This window comes from Zootoca vivipara, chromosome 7 (assembly GCF_965207765.1).
Source record: "Zootoca vivipara chromosome 7, rZooViv2.hap1.1, whole genome shotgun sequence".
In the NCBI taxonomy this organism is placed as follows: Eukaryota; Metazoa; Chordata; class Lepidosauria; order Squamata; family Lacertidae; genus Zootoca; species Zootoca vivipara.
This window is the reverse complement of record NC_142590.1, coordinates 43692223-43715817: the sequence shown is the minus strand read 5'-3', so window position 1 is coordinate 43715817 and position 23595 is coordinate 43692223. Positions and strand designations below refer to the sequence as shown.

The 23595-nt window shown below is 43.8% G+C and overlaps 1 protein-coding gene across 3 annotated transcripts in view; it reads right to left on the bottom strand.

Annotated features, from left to right (window-relative positions):
* Positions 1-17099: 17099 nt before the first annotated feature.
* POMGNT1 (protein O-linked mannose N-acetylglucosaminyltransferase 1 (beta 1,2-)) overlaps positions 17100-23595 on the bottom strand; it is a 29183-nt gene continuing 22687 nt past the window's right edge. For all 3 annotated transcript variants that reach the window (XM_035122585.3, XM_035122586.3, XM_060276937.2), the window contains one exon: positions 17100-22586. In XM_035122585.3, coding sequence (XP_034978476.1) covers positions 22490-22586 — 97 coding nt within the window. In that variant the 3' untranslated portion in view covers positions 17100-22489. The remainder of the gene's footprint in view (positions 22587-23595) is intronic.

The window sequence follows — 23595 nt, the reverse complement described above, 5'->3', positions numbered from 1 at the left end:
CGCAACCCCAGAGTCGGTCACGACTGGACCTAATGGTCAGGGGTCCCTTTACCTTTACCTCCCTCTATATAGCACATGCAGAAACTGCCTTCTTGACTGTTGCACCTGCTATTGGTCTCATCTGCTCAATCTGCCAGAGCCTGTCTTCGCATGCAGGAGAAGTCCCTAACTCACTGAGGTTTGAAACCCATCAGCTACCCTCCCTTGGTTTAGCCAGCCAGTAAAAGCCGCTCCTGGAGTGTGACCACTGTCACATGCTGACAGCTGCTAGGAGCTTTGAACCTCCTATGCAATGACCAGGAGTTCTAGTTACAGGTAGGTAGCCGTGTTGGTCTGCCGTAGTCGAAACAAAATAAAAAAATCCTTCTAGGAGCACCTTCCAGTAGCATGCACAAGAAAGCTTATACCAATGACAAACTTTTGGTCTCTAAGGTGCTACTGGAAGGAATTTTTTATTTTATTTTGTTTCAATGACCAGGAGGTATTTGCAGCACTGATTTAGCAGGTGGGAGTAACGCTGTGAGTTACTTATCCATGGAAAAGAAATCTCACAGATAACTTGTGTTTGCGGAATCATGAGGATATAATTACTGCTGTTGTTGTTCACTTCTGCGTTGTATAGTTACTGCTTGGGCAAGATGTCAATGTCAATAAGATTGCATCATGCCCTCCTCATCAGCTGGATGCAATAATAATTCATTGCAGAAGGTTTTTAGCCTAGGTTTCCTGTTACCTCCAAACTATTATGACCTTCAGTCATGCCCGATTTTTTTAAAGTTACAGATTTATTAAAGGCAACGTTGTCAATATTTTGGGCTGACCTGGTTTGCTCAATAAAGATGAGGATCTCTTCCCCCATTGTCACAGAGCCAGTTGATGAATACATCACCCAGTTCAAAGCTGGAATTAACTCTTCATTAGTGAAACATGATCTTCACAGACTGGACAGAGTTTCAGGCCTAATGAGCACAGCAGCTCATGTCCTGTAGATATTACTCCATGAAACCAGTTGCTGAGATTGAAAGTCCCCACCTTCCCAAAGCCATCTATGTCTATGCCTCCTCTTCCCCAGGGCTTCTTCCAAACAATCACCCCTCACAAAAGAATAATGAGAACTGTAGTTTATCCTTGACATAGCTACCCTTAACAAACTGCAGTTCTCAGGAGTCTTTGAAAGATGGGGGATGTGCTTTAAATGTGTGGTGCGTATACAGCCAGACACACGACAGGAGGCACACACAACTCTGTCTTCCACTATCTCACTGTCACCTGAGGCAGCTTCCTCATCTACCTAATGGAAGGACCAACCCTGAATGTTACCATGAGCCAGGCAATGCCCAGAGAAAACATCCACTCATCCCAGCTATGTTCACATGAATATCTGCTGCTGTTTCTGGGTACCATCTGGTTCACACTGATATGCAGTTGCTTTGAAAAAATTAAGCAGTGTTTACAGATGCAAATGAACTCGAAGTTTATTCCATTCCATTCCAGAGAAGCCAATTTTGCATATGCCACAGGGGTTGTGAGTAACTTTCTGCTGTAGATATAAGGAAGAAAGGAGAGTGGGGAAATGCTGTCTCAGATAATAAATTTGTCCCATACAAACGAATCTAGAAGAAAACGTTCCTGATCCTCTGACAAACTAGAAGGAACAATTAGGTTGTCATCCACCCTTCATTTACTATTATTATAAGCAAGTATCATATTTCTGGCTAACACTTCCTTCTTCAAAGAACTCAGGGTGATACATGGCGGTGGGGTATTTCCCTCTTTATCCTGGCTGCAATCTTGCAAGGCAAATGAGTCTATCACATAGCAACCAGTCCAAGGTTATCCAAAGAGCTTTATGCTTGACAGAGTTTTGTTGGTCCACGTCATATCGTTGCCATGTGGGGTGATGGGTAGGGTGGTGTGGCAAGCAAATCACAGATCATAAATTGAATGGGTTGACAAGACAGACCCCACCTCATATGGGTCTGAACTCTTTCTGTGTGGTGGAGATTCAATACTATCACAAACAGGCAGAGTAATGTTCCCTATTGTTATCCAATGACAGCTTTACCTGATTGTCTCCCAAAGACAGCAGGGGCGCTGACACCGTAAAGCAATATCTGAGAAATGTTACAGACATGCCCCTTCTTAAAACCTTTTGAGCTTCTTGTGTTCTATTTTTGTACCATTTTGTTAATGCAGGATGAATGGTGGAAGAATAATCAAACATACATGCTAGCCATGTACATGGATTGAATTGGCACCGTGGATTTTTTTAATCACACTATATGTGCTAATTGTCTTAACGATAACAGGATGTCTGCTCTGTCAACAACTGTATTTTGAGAACAGCCACCATTAAATATGTAATTATCGCTTTCTGTACTTTTCAGAATGTTGTTTTCTTCTGACTTCTCTTTTTACAGGCTCTAACCCCCCCCCCCCCCCGGTGCCTGTTTATGTGTATCTGCATCTCAGGATTCCATTTCATGCATCTGATGAAGTAGACAGTAATTCATGAAAGTTTATGTCCGAGTAGATGTTTAACTTGCCACAAGACACTTCCTTGCTGTTGTTGCAGCAGTCTAACTTGGAAAATGCTTGTCAGTGTAGCTTTTATACTTGCATTATAACTCAGATTAAGTACAACCCCATTTATATTTATTGTGGGGAAATGCCTTGAAGGAATATTAAGCCTTGTGATATGTCCAAATAGACAGCTTCCAGAGCATTGGTGAATTTAATGGCAGCCATCTACAGCAGCCTTCCCCTGAGTGTTTTGGACTACAACTCCCATTAGCCCTAGCTAGCGTGGCTAATGGTAAGGGATGGTGGGAATTGTGGTCCAAAAAATCTGGAGGACACCATGTTGGGAAAGGCTGCTTTATGAAAAGCAAGTTGTACCTAAGTTCTCTTAAAACCAACAGGGTGAGCAATTTGTGACTAGTAAGTCCAATTGATTTCATAGACCTGACTAATTCATAGACCTGACTAGATCAAGGGAAGTAATAGTACCACTGTATTCTGCTCTGGTCAGACCTCACCTGGAGTACTGTGTCCAGTTCTGGGCACCACAGTTCAAGAAGGATACTGACAAGCTGGAACGTGTCCAGAGGAGGGCAACCAAAATGGTCAAAGGCTTGGAAACGATGCCTTATGAGGAATGGCTTAGGGAGCTGGGTATGTTTAGCCTGGAGAAGAGAAGGTTAAGGGGTGATATGATAGCCATGTTCAAATATATAAACGGGTGTCATATAGAGGACGGAGAAAGGTTGTTTTCTGCTGCTCCAGAGAAGCGGACACGGAGCAATGGATTTAAGCTACAAGAAAGAAGATTCCACCTAAACATTAGGGAGAACTTCCTGACAGTAAGAGGTGTTCGGCAGTGGAATTTGCTACCAAGGAGTGTAGTGGAGTCTCCTTCTTTGGAGGTCTTTAAACAGAGGCTTGACAGTCGTATGTCAAGAATGCTTTGATGGTGTTTCCTGCTTGGCAGGGGGTTGGACTGGATGGTCCTTGTGGTTTCTTCCAACTCTATGATTCTATGATTTTTCGCGGATTGAGGTTCTGAAGACAGCAGCCGAGAAATGTGTCATATCACAGTAGCAACCATGGAGAGGTTAGAGCTCAGCTGACTCTAGTGTGGCACTGCTCTTGGAGTTATTCATTGACTCTGCTGCAGTGAAACCAGCAGAATATCTGCTGTATCCTCAGCATAGCTGGTGATTTGTTCTTTTGTCGCCCTGCGCTGGCCACATTTGCAAAGCCATGCAAATGGTGCTGTGTTGACATGGAAATGCTGGTGTCTGTCTACTTTGCCAGAGTCCACAGGATCAGTGGGAGGCCCATTTTGTAAAGATCTTTGGACAAAACATCACATTGCACGCATGAGAGAAAGAAGGGACAGGATGTGATTGCAGATAAACAACTCTGCACTTGACTTGCAAAAACATATTTATTCTACCACCATCACCTCTCAGGCATTGCCCTGTTATGGCTTCCTCCCTGCAATGCATTGTCTTTGAGCCAATCAGGTAAGGATGGTTGCTGGATAATGAAAAGCCTGCAAAAGCATGAGCATGAGACCTGCCTCTCTATAATGACAAAAATAAATAACAAACCCACTTTTCAATTGATTGGTTATGGGTGATGCTCCTGCTGCTTGGCAGGAGAGAAATGTTGACCATGTATGCTTCATTAGACAATGTTCCAAGCTGATTTCATGCCACCTCTTGTGATGACTCACCACTTCTTTCCTCTGTTTTCCCTGTGTCACATTTCAGATTTTGATGCAGATTTCTATCATTTCCTGATCGCTAGCTTCAGGTTATAACCTCCCCCCCCCCAAAAAAAAGACATGTTAGGGCCAATACAGAAAATATGTGATGCATATACCTATAATTTTGCTCCTGTGGAATAAACAGCAGTTTTGAAGGGGCAATAAATAGCCTGGTGAGCAGTCACAGATCAGTCGCAACCCATGTAGTTGACTTACATGGTAGATTTTGTGCCTTCTTAGATTGCCCCAATATTTCAAAGGAAGGCTTCTTACTGGCAGGCTCCTTTTCTATAAGCCTGTGTGGCCCTATTCCAGTTCAACTCCTGCAGTGTTCTTTCTACTTCGTTCTCAACCCCACCCACAGAAAACAGGTTTCCAAGGGCACAGCAGTCATTAAAGACATCTTATTTCCTGGAGCGCTGAAGGTTGCTTGCTCACCTGGCAATCACCTTGAACTGAAGCTGTGTTTTGTTTGCCTTCTCGGGACAAACACACAGAGTGCCTTGAACCCTGATTCTTCTCCTTCCTTCTCCTTCCCCTCCTTTAAAGCTGCCGTCTTCCACCTGGTAGCCTCTGGTTGTGCTGGTCAGGGCAGTCTCGAGCAGGTCGGCCGCCCTGGCGCTGAGGGGCAGAGATCGCTCCGGCGCCCCCACCCTCGCAGGGCGCAGCACGGTTTCCGCACCGCTTTGCCGCGTGGCGCCCAGCCTACCGGCACGGCGCCCTAACTCACCGCGCCACCGGGGGTCTACCTAGAGCCGGCCCTGGTGCTGGTTGGAGCTGATGGGAGCTGTAGTCCAAAACAACTGAAGGCTGATACAAAACATTTTTTGCTCTCCCCTTCTGCTGGTGAAGGGGAAAAAACTCCCAGGTGGGTTTACAAATAAGATCAGGAGGGCACAACTAAAATAGCTGTATATTAATTTTTAGAGGGCCACACAAAGTTAATATGTTAATCATGCGGAAAGCTTTTTGTTACAACTTTTAACTGTTTTTTCTTCTTTCTAACCCAAGGATTGGGAACCTTTGGCTTCAGATGTTACTGGACTAGAACTCCCGTTGTCCTTTATCACTGACCATGCTGGCAGGGACTGATGGGAAATGTAGTCCAACATATGGAGGACTACAGGGTTCTAACCCATTGTCTGTTAGCTACCCATCTCTCTCTCTCTGCCCTATGGCATGCTCTCTTTTCACCAGGCAAGGGGTATGTCCACATTACTGCCTTACAGTGCAGTGAAATCCCCACCCCATGAAGTCCCCCCCCTCCGATATTTCACAGCTCTTTCCCACTGAGCGGTTCACATCAGCACAGCTTCATTAGTGTCATATTCATTTCTGTTTGTGTTCACACCAAAGGGTCTTGCTGGGACAGGGATGTATTTACCCCATGCAAAGGTCTCAACACCTTGGCTAAAGATGAACTGGGAACATCTTTAGGACTCCAACCGGTGTGAAGCTGGGTTGAGAAACAGTGTCTTATAACAAATGCACATGCATTTTTAACAACGTTCTGTTTACAGCACACAGATTAAAAACCCAGCACTGGGTTGAACGTGAGATTCTGGGCACCTCCTGGTGGTGCAGCAATAAAACTGCTAGCACCTTCTCAAAGCTAAGCAGGGTCTGATATGGTTTCTAATTGGATGGGAGACTGAGTGTTAAGACTCCTGCTTAGCAGGGGGTTGGACTAGATGATCCTTCCAGCTCTATAATCTTATGATGGTATGTGCATTGATCTGTTTCACAGATGGGGAAGGGCTAGATGACCCTCCAGATGTTGTTGTATTCTAGCTCCTATCAGACAGGCAGCCCAACCAATGGTCAAAGATGTCAAGAGTTAGTCTTTACTTGGACTTGGTTATTTAAACCCATGTGCAATATCACCACTCAAATATGGAGTCATAGAATCATAGGGTTGGAAGGGACCCAACTCTAGTCCAACCTCAAGACACGATTCCCCCATCCAATTTGAAACCGTACCAGACCGTGCTTAGCTTTTGCAAATATGCTAGCTGCACCACTGAGGAGTCCATGCCTATTTTATAGTTTTGTTTTTCATCTTTTAATTTTAGTCTGTTGCTATAATTGTTCTCTCCGTTTTATATACACTATAAAATGAAATTAAAACTTTATGGAGTCCAGTAACCCGTGGCAGGAGGGCCACAGGTTTCCTGCCCCTGGTTTCCTTTTCCTACATCACTGCAATGCTGTTTCCTACAATGCTGCAATGCTTAGCAAGCAAGGTCAATGCGGTAGTGACTGTAGCAATTAGGATTGCATTGGGACTGTTCTGACCCCTTGCCTCAGATGGAATGGCACACAGAGGTTAGAGGACAGGGCAGCCTTACTCTTTGTAATCCTTAAGAACAGAAAAATCTTGATCAAGAGGAAATCCAAACAGCAGCAACAAATGCTAGGGCAACCGAGAGGTGTCATGAGATGGTATGAGGAAATGAAACTGGATATAGTCTGACTGGACTTTCCACGTATACAGCAGCTTGAACGGCATTAAAAGGGTCCCTTTCCAGGACACTTGCAATAGGAAATGAGTGTGACAAAAGGTTACTATAGTTAGCAAACTGGAGTTAGCGTGTCAGTGATGTCATTAGAGTTGTGAAACACCCTCGATCATGTGACCCTCACACTTGGCTGTGGGTGAAAGGGAAAGCAATCCATTGGTGTGGTTGACTTGGGGGTCAGGCTGTGGGTTTATTTTTGTATGCACACATTTTGCCTTTCTTTTATTTGGCTTGTGAGCTTGGAGACTAGGAACTCCAAAGGCTATAATGCCACATGTAAGCAGCTTGTTCTTCCTCTTGCTTTGAACACAGCCAAAGGAACATTTTAAAATTATTTTTAGCCACTCTTGCAAGCCTGCACTCGTTCTGAGTTTTGGGCTGCCTGACCACCTTCCTGCAACTGTTGGCTACTCATATATACTCTTCTTTGTGATTTCCCCTTCTTCCATTTCTTATACATGCATGCCCTTCTTAAATCTTAGCTCATTTGTAAGCTATTTACAGAGCCACGACAGTTTTTTTAGATGCCTCCCACTTTACATTCTTGTTGGAATTGAATACTTTCTTTTAGAGGCTACTATTATTAAATCCATTTACAGATATGGGGAGAGAGTGGATTGTCAAAGGGGGGTGGCCACAAATGGAGTATACATTGCTGAGGTGAGATTTGAAGTAAGGACTGGCTTATAATGTTGACTACTATTGGGAAACCAATGGTTAGATGTCAAATTGCTGTTAACACTACCAGCAATATGGGAACTGAGGACAAGACAGGAAACTTATTGGCCTCAGAGGAAGGAGCAAATATATAGATTTAGAGATGAGCACAAAAAGTATTCCTTGTCAGTATCTTTCAGAATACAGAAGGATTTATTTGGTGGATAAATCTGTAATCCGTGTTCATTATAGTCCGCTTGAAAAGTCTTTGAGACTTTTCAAAGATTTGATCACCACACCCCTGGATGCCATGAGCTTATCACAATTTAACTAGAGCAATAGTGAGTAGTGTGTTCCGCAGACAGGGAAGATAAAAAGCCATGCAAATATTTACTGTAAGATAAAACTGCTATTCAATAGCTCTGCAACACAAAGGAGGTTGAGAACAGCAGCAGGCAACGTGATCATGTGTTTAAACAACTTTACTTGCATGTTCTATGATGGTATACAGTAATACCCTCGGTCAAAAGCTGGAGTAAAATTTTGTGTGCTCTGTTGACTCACAAATTTACCTTGGGATAGTCCTTTCCCTACAAAGTGTACCTGTGAACCTGCATGTGTGTCCACCTAGAATCATAGAATCATAGAGTTGGAAGTGACCACAAGGGCCATCCAGTCCAACCCCCTGCCAAACAAGAAAGACCACCAAAGCATTCCTGACATACGGCCGTCAAGCCTCCGCTTAAAGACCTCCGAAGAAGGAGACTCCACCACACTCCTTGGTAGCAAATTCCACTGCTGAACAGCTCTTACTGTCAGGAAGTTCTTCCTAATGTTTAGGTGGAATCTTCTTTATTGTAGCTTGAATCCATTGCTCCGCGTCCACTTCTCTGGAGCAGCAGAAAACAACATTTCACCCTCCTCTATATGACATCCTTTTATATATTTGAACATGGCTATCAAATCACCCCTTAACCTTCTCTTCTCCAGGCTAAACATACCCAGCTCCCTAAGCCGTCCCTCATAAGGCATCGTTTCCAGGCCTTTGACCATTTTGGTTGCCCTCTTCTGGACACGTTCCAGCTTGTCAGTATCCTTCTTGAACTGTGGTGCCCACACCATTGCGATGCCCCTGCTGCCGAGTGAGTGCCGCAATAGGCCACAGACTCACACTATTTATTATTTATTGATTTATTAAAATTTATATACTGCCCTATACCACCGGAGGTCTCAGGGCAGTTCACAGAATGAATAAGTAAAGAAAGTTAGTAAAGTTAGTGGAACCTAAGCCAGGGATCAGAGATATGTACCTACCATGTGAGAGTTATGCTCTCCCCATTTATATCCTGCACCAGCAAGACTACAGCATCACTCTTACCAGTTGCCGGGTCCGTGGTCCAGCAAAGCGTGAAGCTGGTCCTTGAGAATGTAGGGTGAAAAGTGGGTCCTGCTGAAGCTTGTGAGCTACCCAGTCATTAAATTCTGGAGTTGAAGTACTATTTTGGACCAAGGTAACTTTAAGGAGAGTGGAAAGTTCTTCCTGGATGAGAGTCATAACACCTTTATTCCTTCATATGACTCTTTATTTCCTCCGAGTTCCTGTATATTTGCTATTTTGTTTACCTTGCCCAGTTTAAAGTGGGGAGGAACATGACCCTTGTGAGAAATAACTAGGAGGGAAACTCAGTTGTCTAGGCGGAACCTAATTGTTTCTTACAGGGGGTGATAAACTTTCCTAGCAACACAAGATTAGTGCACTGACCTTTACATTAAGTATTAGGAGGTCACTGAGGATGGAGGAGAAATTTGATTTAATAAAAGCAAACCTGCTTAATTTGCACTTTCCAAAACAATATGTGAACTGCTTTGGCTGGGATAGTTTCTGGAGCACACACATCATTGTCAAGGGGAACCACATTTCGTTTCACACATATGGAGCTGAATGCCTAATAGAATTACAGAGTTCCTTATGCAAATATTCTAGCATAAATTTGAATACTCATTGCCATGAAAATGGGTCCACTTTTCCTGTAAACCAAAGAAAACACGTCACAAGATGCTTGGGGGGGGGGAAAGGATTTTATTTTCAAAGCAAATTGCATTAAAGCAAATTGGAAGGCAATCTATTTCTTCAACAGACACATTCTCTTTTGGTTTTTGGTTCATTTTGGAGGCTCTCTGTTTTTTTTCAATTCTAATTTCAATTTCCCTTTAAATATATCATTCATTATTCATTTACCTACTTGTTCACCTTGGTTTTAATGCTTGGTCAACTTGGATTTGTTAGGTAACCTTTGGCATATCACTTCCTGCCATATCCAATCTGTAAAATGAGAATAATTGTCATGTACTTATTTCTTAAATATCACTTAATTCTCTATTTTACTCAGGATTTGTTATTCATCAGTTTTTTCTATTTATCATCTGTGCAATGTCAGATCCTTATGTGACAAGTGATTTGTTTGTTGTTACAGTTAACACACAGTCTGTTTCAACATGGTTTGACTGAACTTCATTTCATTAAGTTCAGTTAAAAGTTTTCAGAAGTTCTCAGGGGATCTGAATGTAAATGAGGGAACTCACAGATTGCAAAACCCCCACAAAAAAATCCCATTAACTTTCTTCAAAATCCCTGCTGGATTTTATTCGATGATAACAGAATAGAACAAGCCCTTCAGAGTATATTAAGGCTCCATGACGCAGCCATTGGCTATATTAGGTTTATCATTAAACCATTAAAAGTTACTAATTAAAAGGATACGGTTGTGTGTTGCAAGAACAAGAAACACAACAATTAAAAAACAAAACACTTTGAGGCAGCAGGATCGGTTCAGTTTGATGTTAAAACTCATGCTTGCATACAGTTCCTCGCCATTTAGAAAACAGGCTCTTTACTGAAGAGGCCGAGAAGAAATATTATGGCAACAGGCAGGACTATAGAAAAATAACACTCTGGTTCTGATGCCTTGTAGCAGTCTGGGTGGGGAACCTATGGTCTTTCAGATGTTTCTGCACTACAGCTGCCATTATCCTTAATAATTAAGGGGAAGGGCTGAAGCTTATTTGCAGAGCATCTGCTTTGCATTCAGATGGTCCCAAGTTTAGTCTCCAGCATCTCCAGGAAGAGGTGGGAGAAACCCATGATGAAATTCTGGAGGGATGCTATCAGTCTGTGAAGACCAGTGGTGTGGAACCCTGGGCCCACAGATCTAATCTGGCCCTTCAGACCTTGGCGATTTGCCCACCATTTTGGACAAACCATGTCCACTTTTTAAACAGGAGAATTGGGTGTGCGCTCTTCATTACACTCCCCAGAACTTTGCATCAAAAAGTTGGTGCTTTTTGAATTTGGTTTTACAGAGCTACACTCTCTAGAGTTTCCTGGGAAGAGAGACTCTGTGAGGGGGAATAGGACAGGAGCCTCCTAACAACTCTCTGAACCCTTCACAAACTACAGGTCACAGGATTCTCCAGGGGGAGCCATGCTTGTTGCTGCTCTAAATGGAAAGTGCAGATAGGTAGTTACACATGTCCACAGAGCAAGTTCTAATAGTTCACAAAGGGACTGACTTTGCTTGCCAAGTAACTGCTCCCGTGTGTACCGAAACTGTTCTGGTTATGTATCTGCATCCATTTGTTAATTTCGACCATCCATTCATAGTGGCATTTATTTTATTAGATTTCTATTCCATTCTTTCTCACTCTCTGAGGAGCTTTAGGTGGTCTTCGTGGCTCCTTCCCTCTGTTTTATCCTCACAACAACCCTGAGAGGCAGGTTAGGGGGAGAGATCACTTGGTTCAAGGTCAGTGAGGGAACTTCATGGCTGAGTGCAGACTTGACCCTGAATCTCTGCAGCCCTAGTCTGATACTCTAACTGCTACGCCACACTGCTGGTGCATCATTCCCACAAATAAGCAGAGGCATAGAAGAAATGCATTCAAGCCACATTTTAGTCGATAGAATTACCTACTGGTAGTTGGAAGGTTGGGGTGTAATGCTGGAAAACTGAGAGCTTGGCACAAGGCCGCATACCCATGACATGCAGATTATCTTTGGAGACATTATGTAATGAAAAAAATCAGATCATAACAGGAGTGGGAGCCAAGAATGTAAAGAAATCTTTGATGCAAAGGAATGTTTCGGACGATATGCAGGTTGCCGTAACAATATTGATGGACCTTATGACACAATTCCTGCAGTAGTCACTAACTTGTTGTAGTCACTAACAGTTGTGTCACTAACTTGTCAATCTGTGTTGATGTGTAGAACGGAAAACCCACAAAGCACATGGTTAACTGAAATCTTACAGTTGCTGGGGTTGAAGAGCAGTTTTCAAACAAGCAGCAGATGATCTAATCCTGCAAGATGCTGTTGGTGCTGCTGCTGTTGCACTCTTTCTCTGTAACATGTGAGCCTAGCTGTGTTTGGAAAAAGATCTTGCTCTGCGTGGATTAGTCTAAACCAGGAAATGTTGCTTCTTGCATAGAAATTTGCTCCTGACTCTGTGACTTGGCTAGTTGCTGTTTCCACTTTTCCTGTCTTCTTCTGCTACCACATTTCTAAGCGAGATGCAATGGAAATGAGGAACAGTGTTCTTCCCTTCTGTGTCAGAAATATGCAGAGGGCAAGCTTCACTAGGTGAATGGAAGAGCCAATGAGGCATAGTTTGGACTAGGACCTGGCCCGGGAGACCAGCGTTTAAATCCCCATGAAGCTCACTGAGTGATCTTGGGCCAGTCACTCACTCTTAGCCTTCCTAACCTACCTCACAGGGTTGTTGTGAGGATAAAATGAGAAGAAACTAGGAATGCTACCTTGAGCTCCTTGGTGGAAAGATAGGATGGAAATGCAATGCAATGCTAAATAAATGAATGAATGAATGAATGAATGAATGAATACAGTGTACAGCTCTTTGAATTCTGCCTTTAGTGTTCCTTTTGAAAAATAAGATTGATCATTATTTATTGCTTTTGAAACAGAGAAGTACATAGCCATATAATGATGTTATTGTGTAAAGGGAACTGTTCCTTATTGCCTACTAAAGCCCAGGAGTAAAGGCAAAATGTCTGGGAGTTATTTACTATAGAGAAGCTAATACATCACATTAATGTAGTTTGCTGACTTTTATTTTAAAAAAGTAAGGTTGGGTTCTATTTATAGATGTTTATAATCTCCACTGCGGGAGGCAGTGGAAGACAGGAGTGCCTGGCGTGCTATGGTCCATGGGGTCACGAAGAGTCGGACATGACTCAATGACTAAACAACAACAACATAATCTCCTGAAAGGCTCCTTCAAAGGTGCAGTGCAATGGGGAAACTGATTACTTCATGGTTCCTAAGTTAGGGACCCAATTGTATAAACTCAGAGAGGGCTGGAGCCAACCTTGCTTTTTAAATGAAAGCTCAATTTTTTGCGGTGCTTTGTATTCCCATGGAAGTTTCCAACACTTCTCCATCATCTCTCCTCCACCAAACCCCCAAAATGTAGCGGCACTGGTTCAAACATCCTTCTTGAAAGCCCAAAGCCCAATCTGCACATTATTTCTCCTTTTCTACTTGGATACCATAGATTGGACATATTTTAGTTGGATTATGGTGTTGTTTCTAGCGTAGTTTCCCCCCTTCATTTACAATGACATTACCTGCTTTGAGCCTGTGATAAATTAACCTATCTATGTATATTTATCATGGATGCAAACCAGCTTGAATAACCTGCGTCAGACCTAGCCAACTTACAAAACCAATTCACCAGAGTAAAAGTTTGGGTTCCTGCTACAGATAGCAATTTATCCACCTATGCATCATACATCACAGGCTCTTGCAGCCTAGTAGAAAATGCCACCCAGGACCAAATCCAGCTGCTGTGCCCTTGAGCTACATCACCCATCAAAAGCCAATCTTATCCAGGCATCAGTTGTAAGTGCCCTTAGGTGTTTGCTCCTAGTGCCATTAGCTCACAATATATTGATTTTTCTACTCCTTATCACCTTTTTCACCCACAGTTCTTGCTTCTTAATGCCTCTTTGCACTGCTTGATGTAATAATGGCAGGAGAGAAAAATACAACAGGAAAAAATGGTATTGATAGTGTTTGTGGGGAAAAGAACACACCCTTGGACTGAGAAACTGAATGACATATGAAATGAATTGCCTAAACCAGGCATCCCCAAACTTTGGCCCTCCAGATCTTTTGGACTACAATTCCCATCATCCCTGACTACTGGTCCTGTTAGCTAGGGATCATGGGAGTTGTAGGCCAAAACATCTGGAGGGCCGCAGTTTGGGGGTGCCTGGCCTAAACCAATTAACTAACCAACCAACACGGTGAAGCCATAGTAAGTAGATATACTGTATTTTTCCATCTATAAGATGCCCCCAAATTTTGTACATTATTTTTTAGGGGGGAAACCTAGTCTTATACACAGAAAATGCAGTACTTTACCTACACAATCCTCTGCACCCACAAGCTGACGGCATACTACCAGACAGTTTGAGCATCACAACAAACAATGGCTTATCCTGACAGGAGCAAGGCACAGCAATTCTCAAACGCAGGAGGAGGGGAATCAAAGTTTGCTTTCATTTCTGTATAACTGTGGTTTAGTATTATACCTGAATCCTAAAATGTGGGGCAATTTTGACTATGGTTTGTTGAAACAAGCCAGCTTCGTAACCCATGGCTTTAACTTGGCTAGTTTCAAACTGTAATTAATGACGGTATAGGCAAAAGGACAATTTTTTTATACTGGTATATAAAAAAAGGAAACAAGCACTTTTACTCTCTTGCTTGTAGTCATGCAGAACTAGGAGGGGGGATTTGTCAAATCTGATATTGACATCAGGTACTAATTTCAGCCCCCTTTCCAGACTGCATCTATAGCGCCAAGAGAAGTTACCATATTACCATTGAAACACTTACTCTAATAGAAATATATGGAGGGCCACAAAAGGCACCTGAATACTTTTGTTAATTCAGCCTTTGTGGGATTGCAGCAGCCCCAAGGGACATCTAATACATGGGGTTTTCTTCAGTAAATTACCGGTATACTTCCTTGGTCCACAGGAATTTTCTGTCACTTTTTGACAAGTTTATTCTGGGCAGCGACTGGAAAAATGTCAGTAGAAACTGCAACTCCCTTGTACAACAAGGAAGCTATAGCATTCGAGTGAGGGACAAGCAGAAACACAGAAAGTTCATAATAAAATGTTTGGAAAGGAAACACGCAGCCAAATGGGTGTTGGTTTCTATGACCCCTTCAAGAATTTCCTGTAGGTTGTTCTAGTTTTGAATTTACATGAACTTTGAGACCATTGTCATAACCCTAAGAGTGCAAATGCTGCAATCGTATCCGCAATCACCTGGGAGTAAGTCCCATTAAACTAAGCAAGCCTTACTTCTGAGAAGGCACAAATAAGAGACACGCATAAGAATGGGCACCTAGGCGGAATAAACGTTTGTCCTAGGCAAATTTTACCAGTTGCATCTAGCACAATCCCATAAAGGGCAATATGCATGGTCAAGAAAGTGCTAAAGCAGGGGTCACTAACCCAGTGCTCTAAGCTTTTTTTTTTAAAATGTCTCTAGTCCTCTTATATTACACACACACACACACACACACACACACAGAGAGAGAGAGAGAGAGAGAGAGAGAGAGAGAGAGAGAGAGAGAGAGAGAGAGAGAATGCTTGGCAGGGGGTTGGACTGGATGACCCTTGTGGTCTCTTCCAACTCTAGGATTCTATGAATGGAATATATATGAAAAATACAAACCGAAAACACCAACAAGTGAAGCCCCATTCCCACCCTCCCTTCCCTAAGTCCGCTAATGGTGCCTTGTCATATGATCAAAATAATATTTTCCTTATAATTGCCTTACATTGTGTCATGCAAGGCACTACGGCTGAGTCGTACAAAGATGTCAGATCAGTGGATAGAAGCAAAGGGATGTTATCTATTGTTGAAAGGGGTAGATAGCCTTCTAAGAGATTTATGTGAAATAAGCCAGTCTAGCTGCTCTTGCCTGTCAGTAGGTTTTCTTTTGCCAATGATTGAAGTCAGGAGCTGTGATTGATGAGTGAGTTTGGGCACCAGGCAATAGGAATCCCATGGGTCCTAAAGGGCTGCACTTCCTGGATCCCTTTTAATTCTAATTTTCTTGGCAGAAATTCAACATGTTAAGCCTCTTCTCAGATGGAAATACAACTAGGGGAAAAACTGGGAGTTGGACTAAATGAGCCTCGGGATCCCTTCCAACCGATTCCATGCTTCAGAGCCAATGTACTCTTATCTAATTTTGTGTTATGCCATAACCCTCATGGCAGCCATGTTGTAGCTGGCACCCCTGGCACTCTCTCAGAATTTAAAATGTACCACCTGGTCCAAAATATATGATGGTCTCTGCACTAAATTATTCCAAAGTAAATCCCTTTGAAATCAACTTGAGCACAGCTGTGTTTGCTGACAAGGGACCATGTTGCACCATAATATGAACATAAGCAATACTCATATCCTAATAGTTGTAGCTGCACTACAACACCCATCGCTCCCAGCCAGCATGGTCAATGGCCAGGATTTGCAGCCCACAAGACTGATAGGAGAAAAAGAGACTTTTTCACAGACACTTGGATACATTTCCTCTACCCACTTCCAGGAACTGCATTGAAGTTTGCCATCAATCCATTTTGTCTTCAGCCAGACTCACAACACATATTCTTGGTGTATTGCAGGCATGGATAGGAAAGCAGGAAGATCAAAAACCAAACAGCTGATGCCATGATCACATCCCACTGATAAGCCTTTGACCATGATGTACTATAGTGGTATTTCCTGGTAGTTAAAAAAGAAGTCAGTCTTTTAAAAGCAGGAGTTTTAAAAGACTGACTTCTCCTGTTTACGCAAATAGATGGTGCTTTCTCCAAGTTTATCTTTTGGACATTATGCAAGACTGAGTCCCTCTAGTGGACTGATTTTGCATCACAGGGCAAAGTTGGAGGGACCAAAGGTTTTTTTCAGTTAGAAGTGAGAACTTGGCAAATATATAGGGCTCTATTTCTCTTATTTTTAGAAGTAAAGAGTGCATGTGGTCCTGGGAAGGTTGCCTAGGAGGAAATGCCACCATCAGGCTGAAAAAGGGTTCCCCATGTTCTGTTTTAAAGGATCTCCTTGTTTTAAGCTCATTTTTATCTATTAACCATGCAGAGAGTTCCAGGGACTTTATAAATCTTAAGTGTGTTCTTCCTTTGTAGAAGCCACCAAGTGAGACTGTGTGCAAGGTGAAATTGGAACAGACGTTTCCAGTTTCAAGGCCAATGTTCTAGACACTCAACTGTGTCTCAATACTAAAGGCCTTTTAATGCAGGGCTCTAAAAAGACGTTAACCAAAGTGTATGTGTAACTGGCCTTTCTCTCCTCTCAAAATATGCTTATGGGCAGCTGCCATTAAATAGAGATGCACCTGGTCACACTTCTAAGTATTGCCTTGAGATGATCAGCCAGGAAACCTTATATAACTGGGGGAGCATTTTATCATTTGTGCCCACTGGTTACGGGTGAAGGCAGCATTTTTACTGAGCAACGATTAAAAACATGCAGGCTTTTCTACAGTGCAAGATATGAGCATCCATGGAAGTAGGGAAAAGAAAAGACAGGCTCGTAGTTCCGCCACCTTTATTTTTGGGAGAGAAAAAAAACTAACACACAAAACTGGATTCCAAAAAGCAGTCGGTCACCCTGCACACAGCAGCCTCTGTTCTTGCCCGTCACTGCATGCAAATGAAATCCAAGTCTGTCCAGGGAATAAGGTGCTCCCAGCCCAGGAAACTGCATTGCCCTTTGCATTAAGTTAAATACAACTACAGGAAAACAAGAGTGCTGGTGGTGGCAAGGAATAAAGAATGAGATAGAAGTGGAAACCAAATAGTGGCAAGAACGTCTAATTCAGTCCTAGATGGTATCATTTAAGAGGACAGTTAGAAGCACCTGGCACCAAGCAGCCTAACATATGGTACCAACTTCCACAGGGTGTGACAGCTTTACATTCTGATGTCGTCGTGCATTATCAACGGATAGTTTGGGGAACAGCAGAAACAAGAAAAACTGATGGCAACCGATTGCATGTTACCTAGGCATCTGCTGGTCTGAAAAATGTTACTGTAGCTGCTTTGCAACAGAACCCTCTCCTCTCCAACTTACCACCACCACCAAAACTAATCCCCAAACCTTCCAGAAGCTACAAGAAAATAGTAATTTCCATGATCGATCAGACAAAGCATCAAGCATGCTGTCACTAACAACCAGAAAGATTCTGGCTGAAATAAACTGGAAGAGAAGAACAGCTGATGAACTTTTAGTTACCCTTTCCCGCATAGTTTGCAAAGAGCAAGGTCAGGGGTTATGATCCTTGGACTTGTTTGCAAAGTTTGAGGAGAACAAGTCACTGCAATCAAAGGGATTAAATACTGTTTGTATTTAAATGGGAATTTGAAGCTGAATGTGAACACATTTTATTCCAGTTGTTTCACACTTCTGGGCCAATCCCAAGGAGGTTTACTCATAAGCAGGTCCCTGGCTGCATAGAAGCCAAGAGGTTTTAGAATAAGCAAGCATAGGATTGCAGCTGCTGGGTGTAATCCAGAGAAAGGCATGCTTACCCCACTGAAATCCAATGCCAACAAGATACACAACCCCCCCCCAAATATGGCCATTTAGCTTCCATTCCAGTCAAAAGTGCCATGTCCATGGCGCTGGACTACATTTTAAAGATTAAAATGCTTTAGATCAAACATTTCCCATCCCTAAATGGTTGTTTTAGAAGCAGCACTTGTAGTACAGGTAACCTTATGAAGACAAACTTTTGGCAAGGGGAAACTTGTTATTTTAAAAGCCACACACAGTGAAAATTGAATTAAATTTATATCCTTGCTATTTTTCTTCCTGTTCCCACTGGCATATTGCCAGGGGCAAGTACAGTACAGTAGTACCTTGGTTTACAAACTTAATCCATTCCCAAAGTCTGTCCTTAAACCAAGGCGTGCTTTCCCACAGCAGTGGGGGACTCGATTTACAAACGGAACACACTCAACAGGAAGCGGAACATGTTCTGCTTCCAAGGCAAAGTTCACAAACCAAAACACCTACTTCCGGGTTTGCAACGTTCTTAGTCCAAGTTGTTCATAAACTAAACTGTTCTTAAACCAAGGTACCACTGTAGTGGCTTAGAGCAACTGTTCCAGCTACCCTTTGACCTATCTGAACAGGAAATGCAGTAAAAGTGTACTCATTTGCAAGGCTGAACAGGGAAAACCACCCCAACCCACCTCTGCTTTTCTTGCCTCTTCGCAAAGTTGCAAACTACAATCTTCTTGCAACGATGCTGTTTCCGTGGGATCTTGAGATGTTCTCACCATAAAATATTTTGCACTTGGTCAGGTGGGACAGGAGCTGTGTCTGTTGCCAGTGCCAAGAGCAGAACACCATTCCTTTCAAAAGACACCTCATGAACACTTTTAAGGTAGATGTAACCCCTTCGAAAATGTACTCTGAACTTTGACCATGACTACACAAAGTGACCTGATTTTACACACCTGATAGGTAGGAAATGCATTTCTGCTGCAAAAAGCAACTAGCCCCTCCCTCTGCCCACATAGATCAGGCATACCCAAACTTTGGCCCTCCAGATGTTTTGGACTACAATTTCCATCTTCCCCGACCACTGGTCCTGCTAGCTAGGTATCATGGGAGCTGTAGGCCAAAACATCTGGAGGGCCGCAGTTTGGAGATGCCTGATATAGAAGAAGTCTGGAGGGGCCTGTGCTCTGCTCTCCATCAAGGCTTTTGGAAACAAAGGTATTTGTAGATCCAGGCCAACTTTCCTCAACTTGGTGCCCCTCCAGGTGCTTTGAACTTCCATCAGCCACAGCCAGCACTGTTGCGATGGCTGGAGCTGACTGGAATGGTCGTTCACAACATCTGGAAGGCACCAGGTTGGAGAAGGCTGGTCTGGGCATTAGGCTTCCTGAGATCTCCACTTGCCACGCCCCTGAAATCCCATGACTGGTTCTGAAGTAAAAAAAAAAAGGCTTCTGTAAATTAATAAGAAGCACATTATCTAATTCAGCATTGCTGCAGTTAGCCAGCACTAAAAAAAGCCTTCAGGGTTGCTGTTGCTGCAGCATTTGCAGAAGCCCCAACTCTTTGCACTAAAGTACCAAGTGTAATAAGGCCTTGGAGATTTGGTGGCTTCAAAACATCCCCTATTCTGGTTACCAAATAAATAAGGGAAAGACCGTAGTGTGCTTCTGGAGGGCAAAGGTTGCTGACCTCTGCTTATTAGTTACTCCTTCCTCTTATTAAGGGTGCTGTGCACCTTAAATAAAACCAAACCAAAAAAACCCCAACAACATAAAAAACCATGCTCCATACCATGTTGCCACAAAAATGGCGAAAGTACTAGCTGCTTCACAATGAGGATCATTCCATATGTCATCAGTAGTAAGACTTCGCAGGAAAACTTGTATGCGTGTTTCTAAAAATGCAAACATATGCTAAAGTTGTATCCAGGAACCTTCAGGTGCCTGTTTACAGGAACAGATTCCCTTTCTGCATCACAATGCTTGCTAAGGAGAGACAAGGAAGGCATAACAGAAAAAGTATCCTTTTGCAAAAATACAGCACAGCTCTAACTTTTAGTTGTACCATACCTGCAAAAGCTGTTGGGGAAAATAGCAGCTGTGTCCAAATTTACCTCCAGTGAAACATGATGCACTGGCATTGTGATAGCAAGCGAAGCAGTCAGGGAGAGCAGCAGCCCAAGCGTTCCTTTTCATCTCTGGCAGGAACTGCTGCACTCTCAGCTCTGGGTTACGCTCACCCTGCAGCTGCAATATGCTGAGTGTATCTGCATCAAGTCCAACAGGCAGAGCCAAGAGAAGCCCACCTTTCAGAGGCAGACACACCCACCAGTTTCCCCTGAGATGGTATGGACTGAACTGAAATGACAAGATGTCTTGGTTCCCTGCAGTAAAGTATCAGTAACCCATAAATTAACGGCATTCAATCAGTGACTGTACCAAAGTCATCCATCCAAAATTCCCTATGGTCTCCCCTCAGTCACTAGACTCTAATGTGGATAGAAGCCAAAGGGTTTCTTTTTGGAAAATGTACAGACCAAGTGAGGTGAAGCAAGACACTCTTAGGTTCAGGACTTGGCTGAAGATGGTACCTTATTGATGGAGGCCACAGTTGCCTTATGGACATCTTAAATGCTGTAATGCCTATCTTTCCATTTTTCTAGTCCTCTACACCCTAATTCGTTTGTTTTCTTAAAGACTCAGGCAGCATCAACTATGTATGGTTAGCTTGATGGTGTGGAGAAAGAAGAGGAAACACAAAACAAAAAGACACCTCACCACCAAAGGGAAAGGATTACATTGAACTAGAATCTGGCCATCTGCTCTTAGGTGGTGCTCCCTTCCCTTTAGCTGTTCATTGTACAGAAAGTTACATTCTAGACCCCAAGGACTTCGCTCACCTCATAAGGCACCAGATGTGGAAGAGGAAAACCACTATTCCCTCTTTGTCCCTGAATTTCTGCCCTTTCCCTTCCCCGTTACCTCCGCCCAGCCCAACACAGAGACTACAGAAGAACCTACTTCTCCAAGAAGCCTCTTCAGAACTTCCTTGAGGTCCTATGAGCTCCTCCTTTCCAAGCAACCTATGCCTCAAAAAGAGCAAGACTGGCTTGAACTGAGCAGGGTAGGACACAAAGCCTATCAGCTCCACAGGATGGAGGACAGGAGTGAGTTTCCCTAGTAGGGCTGACCTTGCTTAGTGGTACAAACAGTGGTCATTGCCACAGGTCATCCACGCTGCAGACTAACGGCGGGACAAGTGTTCCTGCATTTCGATCTTTGAGCTCACAGAAGCTTTGTTCCAACGGAGCAAACGTAATTGAGGTTCGGCTTGATCCATTTACTTCATCTCTCCCTTTCTGAGCAGGCTTTCTAGGCCAGCACATGCTCCCTCAAGGCACTTTTTATACACCCCCCCTTCACTACTTCTTGGCTCTTTTCTGGGGCTATTGTACAGAAGAGCAACTCACAGCCTTGGGCCTCTACCTGTTGTTGCCAGTCTGAAATTGAGCATTTCAGTCAAGAAGAGGTGCTTCAGTTAGAGCCAGGAGAACTTGCTAGGTAGATAAAATGCCAGAGATTTTGAGGTTTCCCTTCTTGCATCACAATCCACTGGGAGCAGAGACAGGAGGAAAGGAATTTTGGGCCTGAGCATCCAGGCTGGGTTGCCCACAGTACTGATACATGCAGTTCCATTTGTGGTTTGTGTCCTTAAGTCCCGATGATGAAGGCCATGGCCTATTTCTCCGTCCTCTAGCACAAAAGCCATTCTCCAAATTCAGGCGAGCTGCCTGCTCTGTAGCCACCAATCCAAGCCATGTGCAGGATGGTTCCTCTGCCTGGAGAATGAATGGCTCCACATGCTTTCCAGGGCTTAAGAGTCCCATCGCAATCCCCCCTAAATTGCAAACCACCAGAAACATAAGCAGGATAGCTGCCTTTCGAAGGATGTTGACCAACACACAGAGTTAATAAATAATAATAACAACATATGTATATATCCTGAAGTAGTGGTCTGAGAAGAGCTCCCTAAAAAGTGAACCAATCACCTTTCCAAACAGCTCCCTCTGGCCTAACCCACAATTTGGAGGAAAGGGCGGCCACCGTTAGTAAAGCGCCAGTGTTAAAAATGAGACCAACCAACCCCCTCCCCACCCCGCAAAATTGTATTTTGTTGCAGCGGCTTAGAAAAATATTAAAGGCTCCTGCTCCTGCCTTCCCAGTGCAACGTATTCAGACTCAGCAGTTGCCTTGGGGCAGCGGGGAGCCCTCCCCCCTTTGTCTTTGCCCCATCTTCCCAAGTCCTTCAGAGAAAACGGCACACAAATCTCCCATGAAGCTCCATGGCGTCTTGAGCCTCTTTTCCCAGCAGGCTGTGAAGGCAGCACGGACAACAATCCCAAGCTCTGCTTCAAGTTTGCTCTGCTCCTGCTCCCACGGCTCCCGCCGCTTCATCCTTGGCTTGGGGCTCCATGTAAATGGGGGTCACCGAGGAGGGTTTCTTGGATCTAGGAGGAGGAGGAGGAGAAAAAAGAGCTGGATACAAAAAAACGAAAGGGGTGGGGGAGCTAAAGAAGTGTCTCGGGCCAGAGAGGGCAGCATGGAGAGAGGAAAATAAGAAGCTGCCTTGCGCCAGATAAGCCCATTTGTCCATCTAGGCCAGTGTTGTCCATCTGGAAGCAGCACTGCTAGGCTTCAGGCATCCCCATTCCACTTCATCCAGGTTTCCTCAACCTCGGCCCTCCAGATGTTTTGAGACTGCAATTCCCATTATCCCTGACCACGGGTCCTGCTAGCTAGGGATCATGGGAGTTGTAGGCCAAAAACATCTGGAGGGCTGAGGTTGAGGAAGCCTGGCTTAATCCTTTCTATAGATGGAGATGCTGGGGATTGTCTGTGAGCAAAGCATGTGCTCTGCCACTGAGTCAAGGGCTCTCCTTTTAATAACTGCCTGGAGAGGAATTCTGGCTTTTCATCTCTGCTTCATGACTACACACAATACATCTCCCCCCCCCAAAAAAAAATCTATCTCCACCTTCGGAAGCTGCCTCCCATCCCTTCTCAGTCACCTTGCGATGGTCTCCCAAGATGTCAGCTATTCTCACAGCCCTTCCTGCTGCAGATACCTGGTGCACATGGCCACCTTCCCAGGGAGCTGAACTGCTAAGCAACCGTGGCAAAGAATGGTGTTGCCTCTGCTTCTTTCCAAGTTCCTTGCAATTTTTGTTCCGAGCACCAGGTGGCGGCGGCAGCAGCAGCAGTGAGTTATGAAGACACAGAATTACAGAATTGGAAGGGACCCTGAGGATCATCTAGTCCAACCCCATGCAATGCAGGAATATGCAGCTGTCCAATACAGGGATCGAACCTGCAACCTCGGTGTTACCAGCACCACACGCTAACCAACCAAGCTTTCTTTAAACATGTGAGACTGCACAGGCTCAACTAGCTTTCTTGGGGAGCAGGATCTGCTTTGACGGGTAAGGTGAGGAAATTCTGGGAGAAACATGCAGAGAA